Here is a 13,587-nt window from a genome sequence, read left to right as displayed (position 1 = left end):
GCTTGAAAATGGACTTTCCTCCCAGGCAGGACAGTTGCAAAGCAGTGGGAGGCTCTTGCATTGAGAGCACTTTGTAAGAAACAGCACAAATCATTTTGAAATCTGCAGTAGCAAGCACATCGCTCAATTTACAAAGAGCTCAGCAAAGCCCCTCTTAAAACTTATTTGTTTTCTTCTTAATTTTCTTTTGTTTAATTAGGTGGGAATCCTCTGTTCCTGCTGGATAAAGGACACAGTGAACTTTGAGTATGTGCGTGGAGGATTTGGCCTTAAACTGAATCTTGGTTTTCATGGTATTTCCCTTTTTAAATCTCTGTCTCTGTAGCTAGATGAACGGAGAATTACTGTGTTGCTGGTTCAAGAAAGATGCAGACCAAGTTCTCAACATGGAAAAATAAAATCTGATATGATATATCTTGCAGTAATATGGAGTCAAGGCAGAAAGGTGATTTGCAGCCTGCATGGACACACATGTTGTACTTCTAAACACTTTCTTAAATCAAACACATCTTTTCCTGGGATCACATGGTTGCTTCTTTATGGAATTACCAAGGAATGCAACATGCATGTATACATAGGCAACCTGGGATTAAATCAAATTGACAACACACGCACACAGGCAAACTCTACCCTTGCATACTTGTGCCCAATGTTTGATTCAATTACGTAAGTCACAGTTTTTGCATTATAATGTATGTTCCGCTTCCCTACCCTCAACACCTGTATTCATCCAAGTGCACTCTGAACATCTTTCCCTTTTGAATCTGGATTACTGCAAGCCCTAAATGGCATATCCAGGGAAGACAGCAGCACATTTTTCAAATGCAATCTCTGCAAAGGGCTACTTTGGGGGATCTGGCATGGAAATGTTTGTAAGGAGCTGAAGTCTAAACCTTTAATCTTGCTAATACTTAGCTGTGAAATGGTTAATATGACATCTAATTTTAAGTACTACCTTTTTATTAAGATGCAGAGACAAGCTGAATGTGCTCCTATCCACACCAGAAGTGGCCTATCCAGGCTTTTGTTACAATGGAAAGATTGTGCTGTCAGCACTGAGGAGGCACTTTGGCCACTGACCCATCTGCAGAGGCAGCTCTGTTCACAGCCCTTGGTGTGGAGCACTGAAGAAAACAGCAAGAGCATCTACTTCTTGTAATGCTTCTTATACCAACTTCCTCCTTCAGCATCACAGCCCCAGATCTGTAAAACCTCGCCTGCTTTCTGATTATGGAAAGTAAATTCTTGTAAGAAGCTCCATTGCTAAAGTCCCAAACTAAAATGGCATTTTCACATGCAGCAGATGCCCTTTTCCATTTACAACACTGTCCTTTCATTGAGATGAATGTGGCTGACAATATCTCAGCTGAATAAATCCAGACTACCACTAGATGGCAATGGAGAGAAAATTGGAAACTGTTGTGGAGTGGATAACTAAACAAATACTCTCTGTTGGTTGTCCAGATATTCTGTGTGCTCCTTTATGCAAACAGAATCCTGAACTTTTGTTTGGTCTGTGGTTAGCTGATAAAAGGAGGGTTTGGCAATTCAAACAATTTAAACAAATAAAATAGTTAGGTGAGTTAGGTAAATACAATTCTCTGGGTAGATTTTAAGATGTTGCAGATCCTACTGAAATGAATGGAATCTGTTTTCTGGTGCCTATTCGGCATTTACAGAAATCTGAAATATGCTGAGTATAAGATGTTATAGCACAAAATCAGTTATACAAATGTCCAAATTAACATGATTCATTTTTCTGCACTTTTATCTTAAAAAAAGAGAGAAAGAGAGAGAGAGAAGGATCTGAAGTTCATTTTTTTTTCCTTTGTCCATTGTTAGTAGATAAAAAGCCCAGCTGCTCTGCTGCTCCTCAATGCAGCTTGAAATCTCTGTGTAGCTTGAATGGCACAATCAAGCCATAAGCAGAATATTATACAGGGTTGAGATCCCTGATACCTCTCTTTTTTCCCTGAGAATAGTGTGCCAAAACCTGAAGGGTAAATCTGGATAGATCCCAGAGGGAATGAATCATGCATGAAATTAAGCACAACTAGAATGTCTGAAACAGCTACTTGGGGGGAAAATCCTGCTGTCTTTTTATTCAGATTATCCTCAAAGCAGCAATAAATTAGGGAAGGACTGCTTAACTAATCAGACCAACTAGGCATCTAGCAAAAGAACTTGGGGTGGGAAAAACTGCTTATCTGGATCGAGATGTCTGAGCAACTGTGGGTGGGTTTGTGTTCACTCCTCCTAAAGGAAAACATCCACAGTTTGAGGGTCTCTCTTGGGCTTGACACTGTCTACTGGAGCAGAAAATGTTGGTTGCCAGGGTGTCTTTTATGAGCTAGCTGCACCCTTATTTCAAGAAAGTGAACATTGCAGTAGTCCCCTCCAGTAAGAGCTACTGAAATGAGGAAGTCTAGACTTCTGGTACATAAGAGCATAGGAGCACAAGCAGTGCCCTGCTGGATCAGACCCCTGGCCCGTCTAGTCCAGCAGTCGGTTCTCACGGTGGCCAAACTAGGCTTGAGCAAAATCTGAAATGTCATCGGAAAGCCCCTGCTTGTCATTTTTGTACTCCCTCATGTCTGTTTACTACATTCCTTTGCAGCTGCTCTGGTGCATTAAAAATAAATCTCAGAAGACCCATTTCCATGAATACATAATTCAACCCATGATCATATAGTGACTGCAATAGCCTCACACTCACTGCCAAACCATTCTTCCTATTCCTGTTCTGAAGAATATTTTTGCCTCATTCTATAGGTCCCCCAAAAGAGGCAAGATTGTGCTGGACTTCTTCTTACTAAATACAGATAATTTCTGCATGGCACCATTTTCATTCTCCAATCCCTCCAACCCATTATGAAGCTGTAGTAAAACTACAGTGTCACTTTTCTTAGTGTGAGAATGTGATAGTGGAATAGGATGTAACTGTTCAGATTCTGCCTGCCACATGGCTATTAAAGGCACAGGGTCTTTTAGAAAGAAAGCTGGCGCTCAACAGTCCAACTGTACAGAGATATGCAACACTCATTCCATCCTTTCGGGGCATCTCTGTAGCCAGCCACCAAACTGCAATTAAGAGACACAAAATGAGGAATAAAAAAGGCAGTTTCTGTGTCACGCTGTATTTATCAGAATGCCAAACGTCTCTATGCATGGCTGTATCCCGTTTCTTTTAATATTCAAGTTTTACAGCTGTCTGGATCTGGTATTGAACTGTCTGGTGGTTTACAACCCTGAAAACCACTTAATGTTTTACACTCACCAACCACAACTGGAAGCACCTTCATGGCCTTCCTTTCCCTGCCATTGATTTTAGCTGGTTTCCTTCTGAGTCCTCCATTTGGTGCATATTTGATGTGTGGGTAGGACACAGTTTGAATGCCACTGTTCTTGTAATCCCTGGGAAAAGAGCAATCGGAGCAGGCATAGAGGTCGAGTTCCTCTGCCTTGATATCCTCCTGGTTCCTCTCAATGACAGGTGGTGGACAATACAGCCGCCTATTGCCCAAATAAATACTACTCTTCAGCTTGGCTTTCCGGGCCTCCTCCCAGCGCCTAAGTCCTTGGAACATGCCACAGTAGAGGACCAGCATGACAGGACAAGGGATGAAGAAGGAACAGATGGAGGAATACACAATGTAATTGTGATCCTCCAGACGGCACAAAGATGGCTCCCGGTCTGGAACATTGTTGAGGCCAAAGATAACTGGGGATGCCACTGCAAAAGCAAGGATCCAGGTGGTGGAGAGGAGGATCAGTTGGCGCAGGTCAATCTGTCGTCGATTATAGTTCAGGGGGATGGAGACAGCAATGAACCTGGATAACAGAAAACAGGGTGTGACCACGGGGTTCCTTGTGGAACCAATTTACTCCATGAGGGTAAATCTGAACAAACTGGAAGACTATCTGATGGACCTGGGCAATATATGGTGTTCCAAATATTTACGGGGTTGAAATTCCCATTCTTTCTCTCATGCTGCCATTAATTATTTAGGAAATGCAGCATTATTGCATGACTACACCACCACAAGGCAAACACAACAGATTCTTTTCCCCCTCCCTGTTTCTCCACTCTGATATATCAGTGTTTCCCTGCATAAGTTCTTTGCTCATCCAATTACCTTTGCCTGCTGAATGGAACACTTTTTCCCCTCATGAGCAGCTCCATGATACCTCTTCTCTCCCTTCAGTCAAGCCATACTATAGGTAAAAGACAGTTGCAACTAAACTGACAAAGACATTCTAAGAACTGGACCTCTCCAGAAGAAAATGGGTTCTAATTTAATAGTCTCAACCTCATTTATTAATTATATATATTTGCATTTATAAAAGTCAGCAGAGAGTGCCAGTATTAGGTGGTGGGCTCTGACAATCAACATATTCAAGTATTCCGTACGATTGCATATTCTTTACAAGACAGAATTAGGAAGAATGAAGCTGGATTTGCCATTTTCTTGGACGAGGAAAAAAAGTATCTAGCGATTCATTATTTTTATATATTACATCTGCATTATCTTAAACACTTTGACATGGTACAGTACTTGTAAACTCTGAGCTAATAAAAGAAAATCTGACCTGGTGAGATTAAGACGTGTTGGTTAGAAATCAGCAAGTAAATGGTAATCTCTAAATTTCTGTCCATTAAATATGTCTAAATTTTCTACTTTATATTGCAATTTCCATTCAGAATCTGTGGTCTTACATCTTGCTTTATCTTTATCAATTCAAATGCAGCAAATATTGCTATCAGCTGAATGGCTTTTTTGTGCAGCCAGGTGAAACTGTGAATAATATCAGTAGTTCCCAATATCAGGGTAAAGTCATTTCTTTCAAATGCACAGTAAACTTTCTGCTAGTCAAAGCCAGTGCTCTTCTTCCTTAATGCAGACTCACTGTTATATATGCAAAATAATTTAAAAGCATCTGTGCATATCATCAGCACTGTTTCAGAGCTAACATTTAAGATGTGAAATTTGGGGACAATGGAGCAGATGGTGGTATAAAGTGCAGAGGCAATGCATGATCCTACCCAGTGCAGGAAATTTTTTAGCATGTAGAAGAATAATTTCAGAAGAGGTTTTGATTGATTGACATGGCTGTCAGTACTTTTATCTACTGTACCACAAATGAATATCTGATTGGTAGATGGGCAATATCTTTATTAAAGGTAAAGGGGGGGCATTATATCTATATGCAGAATGACCAATAGATATCAGCAAAGTGAAAACACTTTCACTTCATCTAGAGGTCATCTGAATTTTTGAAACTCGGATAAGGTAGCCCAAAGTAAAGTCTTGTTTAAGTCAAACTCAACTCTTGATTTTGTCAAGAACATGTCTCTGTATGGCTTTCTTGGCAACAAAATAGAAGTGGTTTGTCATCAACTTCTTCCAAAGTATGCTTTCATCTTTCCAGTCTAGTCTACAGGGATTTCCTGGAATTCTCTGATTCAACTACTAACTAGGGCAAACTTTTCTCTGCTTTCTGAGATCAGCTGTGATAATCTAGATGTCTTTTATAAAGACAAATTGAAATGGGCACAAGTTTCTGAGTTCCCGAGAACTCTTCATCAGAGAAGTTGTAACAAAAAATAGATGAGGTGTAAGAAGCAACAGAATCCAAAAGTTAAGCCAGATATTTCAGACCATGAGGTCTGCAAGATTAAAATCAATCTCAAGACAGACTCTGCGGAAGGAATGCATTAGTGAATTAATAGGGTTACCCCAAGCATTCAGAGACCAAAAAAAATTCTGTGTTCCTCCCTACAAGTTTGAAAACACAAAGGCCATTAATCCTCAACTTACCCCTTGCCTTGGGCAAAGCAAACCCTACACATGAGTTACTCTAACTCCAAGTGCAGGTCTAACAAAAACGCAGATGGATGAGGAAGACAGGCTGAATTTCCCACTTAAACAGGATAGCCCCTCTATTTAAAATGTCAGTGCAGATCAGCAGTTCCTTGGTTGGCAGCCATGGAAAAAAAGAATTGCCACTGCAGCATTCCTAGTTTTAATTCAAAACCATTTTCAGAATTGGCTGAAAGCAACCATCTTTGAGAGCTATGACCACAACTCCCTTTGGCTGACATGAGTAAGAGAGCTTACTCTATTCCTTCAGCTAAACAAAGTTTTTGTTCTTTGCCCCTTCTTTGCTCAACAGTGACAGCAGGAAAACATTAGCAGTGATCTTCAGATTTTCTAGGAATAGAGGCAGCTTTGTCTGATTAGCTGGGCAATGTGGAAAAGTAGATGGGGCTCCCAGGGACTGCATAGGATAAAACAAAAATAGTCAGAAGCAACATGCAGCCAACAAGCCACCTGTGTTTCCTGGGGTTTCTGAATATCCCTCTTGCCTTTATGTGGTAGGCCCTGAGGTCTGGCCACTAAGAAAATCCCAAATTTCAGTGGTTGGAAGAGTTAGTCCTTCAGCTTCTGTTAGTGAGTAGGATGTTGATCATGTCTGAGTTGCTTCTTCTGAATCGAATATCACTTTATAGGCCACAGAAAGTTTGCCTTGATAAAGGAAGGATTAGGTGTGTGAGGGAGAGTATTGTTCTCTCTACATTTTCACTCAATAGACCTAAATTGTATATCATAAACAAAAATGAGTAATAGAACAACAGATATTCTTCAGACTGCAAACTTTGAATTTTACAATTCACTTTGGTTTAAATATAAGGTCCCACATACATCTGCTGGAGAAATGGATGTTCAGATATACAACTGAAGAGAAAATCGGAAAAAATACGGATGTTGATTAGAAAAAGAAATACATTTTTGTTAAGGCCAGAATGTACAAAACAAATACATAGTAAACTTACACAGAGTAGATACTGATTGATCTGTTCACACCTACTACTGATGCTGAAGACATTTATTTATTTATTTCTCAAATTTCTAACACCGCCCATCTCCCCCCAAAAGGGGGACTCTGGGCAGTTTACAATAAAATCCACAATTAAAATCATAAAAATATAAGTTACAGTATAAACAGCCAATAAATAATGATAAATACATACAAAACCCAAGGAGCAAGGATCTCATTTATTAGGGAGGGATCTATGGTACCAGCCACCCCCAGGAAGAACCATTGCTCCTTCCACACCAGGCGAGGCAGCAGAACCAGGTCTTCAAATTCCTCCAGAAGGCCAGGAGTGAAGGGGCCTGCCTCACTTCCAGGGGCAGAATGTTCCAGAGGGCAGGGGCTACTGCAGAGAAGGCCCACCTCCTGGACCCCACCAAGTGGAATTCCCTTACTGGCAGGGTCTGTAGCACGCCCTCTCTGCCTGACTGGGTGGGATGGGTTGATGTTATGGCAATGAGACGGTCCCTCAGGTAACCTGGCCCCATGCCATGTAGGGCTTTAAAGGTCATAACCAGCACCTTGAATTGGACCTGGAAGCAAACTGGCACCCAGTGCAGCTCGCGCAGCAGTGGTGTCACATGTGCCGATCTTGGGGCACTGATAACTGCCTGTGCAGCCGCATTCTGGACCAGCTGAAGTTTCCGGATACTCTTCAAGGGTAGCCCCATGTACAGCACATTGCTGTAGTTTATATGGGAGATGACCAGGGTGTGAGTGACTGTTTGGAGGGCTTTTCGATCCAGGAAAGGGCGTAACTGGCGCACAACATGGAGTAATGCAAAGGCCCTTCTGGCCATGACTGCCACCTGCTCTTTGAGCAGGAGTCGTGAGTCCAGAACGACCCCCAAGTTAAGCATCGGGTCTGAATGGGGCAATGCAACCCCATCCAGAACTAAGGATGATAACTTCCCGGATACAAAGGAGCCATCAACCCACAGCCACTCCATCTTACCAGGGCTCAGCTGAAGCCTGTTGTTCCCCATCCAGACCCCCACAGCCCCCAGGCACTGAGACAGGGCAGCCACCGCATCACTTACCTCACCTGGGATGGAGATATATAACTGAGTATCATCATCATATTGATGATACCTCATCCCGTGGTGACAGATGATCTCATCCAGAGTTTCATGTAGATATTAAATAGGAGAGGGGAGAGAACCGAACCCTGCGGAACCCCACACAGGAGGGGTCAAGGGTCTGATCTCTCATCTCCTATCACCACCGATTGGGATTGGCCCTGGAGGAAGGAGGTGAACCAGCGCAAAACCATGCTGCCCACTCCCAACTCCCTGAGCTGACCCAAAAGGATACCATGGTCGATGGTATCGAAAGCTGCTGAGAAGTCCAGAAGAGCCAGGATGAATGCACTCCCTCCATCCTGCTCCCGCCAGAGATCATCCATAAGCACGACCAATGCAGTCTCTGTCCTGAATCCTGGCCTGAAACCTGAGTGAAAGGGGTCTAGATAATCTGTTTCATCCAGAATCCTCTGGAGTTGTTATGCCACCACTTTCTCAACCACCTTCCACAAAAAGGGGAGGTGGGAGACAGGACGGAAATTGTCCAACACAGTAGGGTTCAGAGATGACAAATGAGAAGGTAGCAGTCTTTATGGATGGCAGCATTAAAGATATATTTCCTCTGTCTCTTCTAAAGAACCTGCTTAGAGTTGCTTCAGTGACCGAGGCAGCTAATAAACTGATTAACTAAATAAATATGTATGTATGTATGTATGTATTAGAACTAAAGAGAGTTGGAAAATCTTAGCATCTAAAAGGCATAATGAGCAGAGTTTCTTACCGATCCACGCTGATTGCACAGAGATTGAAAATGGAGGCAGTGCACAGCATAACATCCATGGTCATCAAGGCATCACACAGGACCATGCTCAAGGACCAAACACCTCCCTGGAACTGAAGGAAAACCAGTGAATGCATCCAAAGCTCATACTTAAGTGCTCCGCTCTATTCTTTAGCTACTATTCCAGACGGATTCTCAGGTCATCTCTGATACTTTGCTTTGAGAAGATCCTCTTCAATGGCTGATGCTATCAAGAGAGTGTTGGGTTGCAATCAGGCATTCAGGGTCATAGCTTTAAAACCAGCAGTCAGATGGTAGAGGTGGGTGAAATGGCTGCATCTCCTCCCACACAATCCTCTCAGTACAATCATTCAGTCTTCTTTGCTGCTCTCCATTACACTAGGAGGCTTACATACCAAAACAAATGAGGGGAGGAAAGAGATGGATGAAAGAAGCAGGAAAAAATCTCCCATTTTACACTCACCGGAGTTGCAAAGCAAATATCCAGGATGTGATTTTGTAACTACTAGGTGTAAAACAACTTTATTCTTGGACTATGAGCCACGGTGGGTGTCAAGTGCTTTGATTCAGAATTGGAAGGATATCTCTGGGAGAGAGAGACACAAAATAGAGAAAGCCAGTGTCCCCAGTACAGAGATAGCTGAAGCATTTGGTTTTATTGGCAGCAACTGCAGCACACCTCTATAACCAAAAGTAAGAACCAAAGCATCACTACCTGATAGGATAAAAGCATTTAGAATCTTCTATAATCACTGTTATATGTATTGATAGATCTTCTACGTGTTGTAAAATCTGGGATTATACTAGGAAGAAAATAAATCACAAAGCCCTGTGCTAGTATCATTTAATCTTCACACTGTTGGTGCTATAAATATCACCCAGAAATGATGTCAAGAGAGGTGGCTTATTCATACCTTAGACTGTAACTTCATCATTCCTTAACTTTCAACCTGATCGGAGGGCATCAAGCTAGGAGAGGGTGAATGCCCCCATATATTCCCCCATTAACTGCCTGAAGATTATCCAACTGTGGATTGGGATTCCCCAGAAGGCCAGGAGTAACTTAAGGAGGAAGGGGGGTCACATTTTCTTCTAAAAAAAAATATTGATTAGACTTGAACAGGTAAATAGCTGTCAAAATTTGCTCCTTACTTTGTTCTGACAACTTGAGCAAGCCACAGTGGGCTGTAATAATAATAATAAATCAGTCAATTGCAAAAGGCAACTTTACTTGGAATGGCTTGCATCCTGCGACAATACCTTTAATATTATTAAACAACATCTGCCTATCTTAAGTCCTTGGGAAAGCTTCGATAGGTGGACAAAAATGCCAAATCCAGTCTCAGCTTCTGGCTGACTGTGCGACCAACTATAATATATTAAATTTATATGCTGCCTGACTCTGGGCAGTTAGTGGAATCCCAATGATACAGATTAAAATGCAATTATTAAAGTAAGTACAGTATTCATTTCTTACTCAGTCCTAAGTCCAGTGAAACCATGAGTTTGATTCATGGAGGATCACAATAGATTCATTCATCTTTTAGGGAATTCAGTACTACGAAGTTTGAGAATTCCTGGCTTAAGCATTAGCAGAGAATGCACAAGCATGTGATCGAACACACAGTTTTCTATCAAATCTGGTGATGAAGCTAAAACCAAAGTGTGTGTGTATTTGATTATTCTTCCTTATCTCACTATGGAAATAATTGTTAAAAGAATTAGAAGTCACAGTCAGGCAATAACCTTATTAGGACCAATCTTATATGCCGAGGTCTTCAGATCTCTTCATCTGTCAAGGGTTTTTTTCCCCACAGAAAAAGTAATGAAGGCAGGGAAAGAAAGGAAAAGAAAGCTGATTGGATGAACCAGGACCTGAGTTTTAAAATGGAACAGAGAAAGAGTCACAGACTTAAACAAACTAACCCAGCTTTCCTCCAATTTTAGTTCCAATTTGAAAAGGCTGCTTTACTGGGTTGCAGGTGATACATAAAACCACTATAGCACACAGTGCTTAATTTCTCCCATTTGGATGAATATAAAATCAGATTGATTGTCAATCTTTGTTGAAACACCAGGTACTATACTTAATAATCCGAGAGCAAAAGCTAAAAGTTTTTGTATAACTTTTATATAGAAGTTTTATATAGAGCAAAAGCTAAAGGTTTTTATGTAAGTAAAGACAGATTTTGGGGTGTGTTGTCTCATGACTGAAGCCCCTCTGAGAAGTTTCTGCATGTGGACAAATACATCTCTGAATTTGGCCAAAGTGCATACTCTCTTTCTAAACCTAATCTATTTCAGGCTAGCATATTTTTTTCTAACACAATTTGAGCCTGTTTCTATCTGCCTGATTGGAAGAAAGGTAGCAAATGTGTTTTCTTCCATCCTTCTATCTCTGTGCTGACAAACAGCTGTAGTGATGTATCCATGCTACTTACGTCCCTTTTAAAGGCACAGGAACAGAGTTTTCAAAGAAAATAGCACCGTAAGGATAGCTGTGTTAGATCACGGCTGCATTCACACAGTACATTTAGTCTAGTGGCTGAATTTTTCTACGCTCAGATAATACACTGAACCACAGGCTAACAAAATGGACTGGCTTTGTTCAACATACAACGCCACATATGCAAAACCTAATCAAGGCTGAAACTAATCAGGCTTAGTGTGTTGTCTGAATACAGCTGCTAATGTTAATCAGGCATACTGTGTGAACAAAGCCTGTATTCATCTGTTCCCTAAGGAAGACCCCCATCACACTGATGGGCTGTAATGCCCGTGTAAACTCTGCCATCAGGGAAATGGGTTTTGCATCAACTTCCTGCCATATGGCAAAGTGAGAGGATAAGGCCATATGGTTGTGATGGCATCCTTATCTCTGCACCTTCACCGGAGAGGTCTTCCAAAACCCTGCTAGATGACCAAACCAGCTAATGTGGATCCAGCAACAGAAACAATTCATCACGTGGTACTCTACTGTAACTTCCACAGGGATATTCAGGTTGTTATGTCTTATTCCTGCTGTGACACTACCCAGCAAGAACAGATAATTGTTGTGAACCTTCTTTCCTCAGAGACAAAATTGTTTACCACTCATATTAACTTTTGAGTTACCGCAGTGAAAATGAGGCAGTGGCTGATACAAAGCTGAATACCGTTGTTTTTCTTTTTAATTATATGTTTATGTAATTTTCTGATTGAAATAAGTTGATCGTCGTTACAATTATGATGATTTTGTTAACAAGCTAGAAACTGGGCAGGGGAAAATTGAGCAAAGGTGACATTGCAAATCCATGCCAGATGCAGGAACTGTAAATGCTGACTGTGCTAATACGGGGAATTGTACATAATCTGTTCTGATATCAACCAACCTTTTAAGTTCAATTTAAGAATTTATCATTATCCCTTCATACGTTTGCTGAGTTTCTTCATGAAAGGGTTTGCTATTCCTTTCGTTTAGGGATGATTTATTGAGTAAGCCACCATTAGCTACACCATACATTTTGGAATGTATGGTTTTTATAAGTTGAAATGGTTCAGTCTGCACAATGTGTTAAATCAAAATTAAAGAAATCATATTTTAGCATGATGTGAGTAATTTCTCACATTTTCAGATATCAAAAGGCAGAATCTTAGTCTCCTTGTTTCTCCCCGTGACTCAGAGAAACAGAATCTCATTGCCTTGGCACGGAATTTGGTTGCTGCTGCTTTTAGTACACACAGCTCATTTCTCTACTAGCATCATCTAGCCACTGCTGAGGTGACAAAAATCTAATCCTCACAGAAGTGTCGGCAAGGGAGTTTATAAAAGTCAAGATAACAAGCATGATCAGAGTCCTGCTCCTTTTTACATGCATGAACATCACACAGACGTAGAAAGGGGTAAGACTTTGACCATGCCCGCCATCTTGGATTTTTCGATCCCTCTCCCACAGACATCCTTGTTTATGTGTTAGTATTATTTGGCAATGATGTTTGAATGACATGCTACAAGTCACTAGTGGAAATGGCCTACCAAACTCCTTTTGAATTAGCTTTTAAGCCTGAACATCTCCTGACAAGAAAGTTTAGTGAAAGGCTTCTCATTATTAAATAATCAAATGTTGAAATGACATACTAATCAAATAACTTCCTATCCCTAAAAAAATCATAGGCTCAGCACTCCCAGGACTCTTCTCTTGCAGTTTTTTTTTTCCAAACAAACAAACAAACAAACAACTAAATAGCATTTTGCTACCAAGTGGAGCCTAAGGACACAGTAGTAATGTACAAGCACACAGTCCAGCTTTTTGCAAGTGAAATTGCTCTGTGTTTGTGTGTGTTCCCAGGAGTTAAGCCCAGTGCTTTTGGGGTCTAATGGAAGAGCCCAACAGAAATGCTTGTGTACCGCCCTCGTACAACGAAACCTGCGCTCCTGAGTACATGCAAAGCAAACAAAATGTGTACAACCTGGCCTTGCTCTTCTGAAGAATTTAGAAAAGAAAGAAAGAAAGGAAAGGCTAGGGATATGAAAGAAACAATGCGTTTGACTGAACATCTTTCATTTTGATCCTTCCCTTGTTTCTTTTTTCAAAGCAAGTAACAAATCAACTATCCTTCATAATTCTCATAATGACATGCCTAAAAATTCATTTGCATGGCTGCCAATCCATTTGCACTGAACAATATTGGGAAAGTACTCAGCAAGAATATTTTCCAGACTTGTAAAACAGAAATAGGCCCTAGCTTGACCTATGCCTGATCATTTCAGTCCAGCACAATAGGCTTACATTTGCCTCTTTAATTGGTTCTCTTAATTGAATTTTGTGACTTTATTTGCACCTTCACACTTCTTTTCTTGCTAAATTATATATTATTTTCTGCCTGTTTAAAATGCTAATATGCCAT

The 13,587-nt window shown here is 41.0% G+C and overlaps 1 protein-coding gene across 1 annotated transcript in view; it reads right to left on the bottom strand.

Annotated features, from left to right (window-relative positions):
- DRD4 (dopamine receptor D4) overlaps window positions 1–13,587 on the bottom strand; it is a 31,119-nt gene that overhangs the window by 1,509 nt on the left and 16,023 nt on the right. The window contains exons 2-3 of the mRNA XM_063292945.1: window positions 8,680–8,792; window positions 3,278–3,831 (exon numbers count right to left, since the gene is read on the bottom strand). Of these exons, the coding sequence (XP_063149015.1) occupies window positions 3,278–3,831; window positions 8,680–8,792 (667 nt within the window). The remainder of the gene's footprint in view (window positions 1–3,277; window positions 3,832–8,679; window positions 8,793–13,587) is intronic.

The sequence above is a fragment of the Candoia aspera genome, chromosome 1 (genome assembly GCF_035149785.1).
Source record: "Candoia aspera isolate rCanAsp1 chromosome 1, rCanAsp1.hap2, whole genome shotgun sequence".
Taxonomy (NCBI): domain Eukaryota; kingdom Metazoa; phylum Chordata; class Lepidosauria; order Squamata; family Boidae; genus Candoia; species Candoia aspera.
The sequence above is the reverse complement of the archived record's forward strand: the minus strand, read 5'-3'. Positions and strand labels throughout refer to the sequence as shown.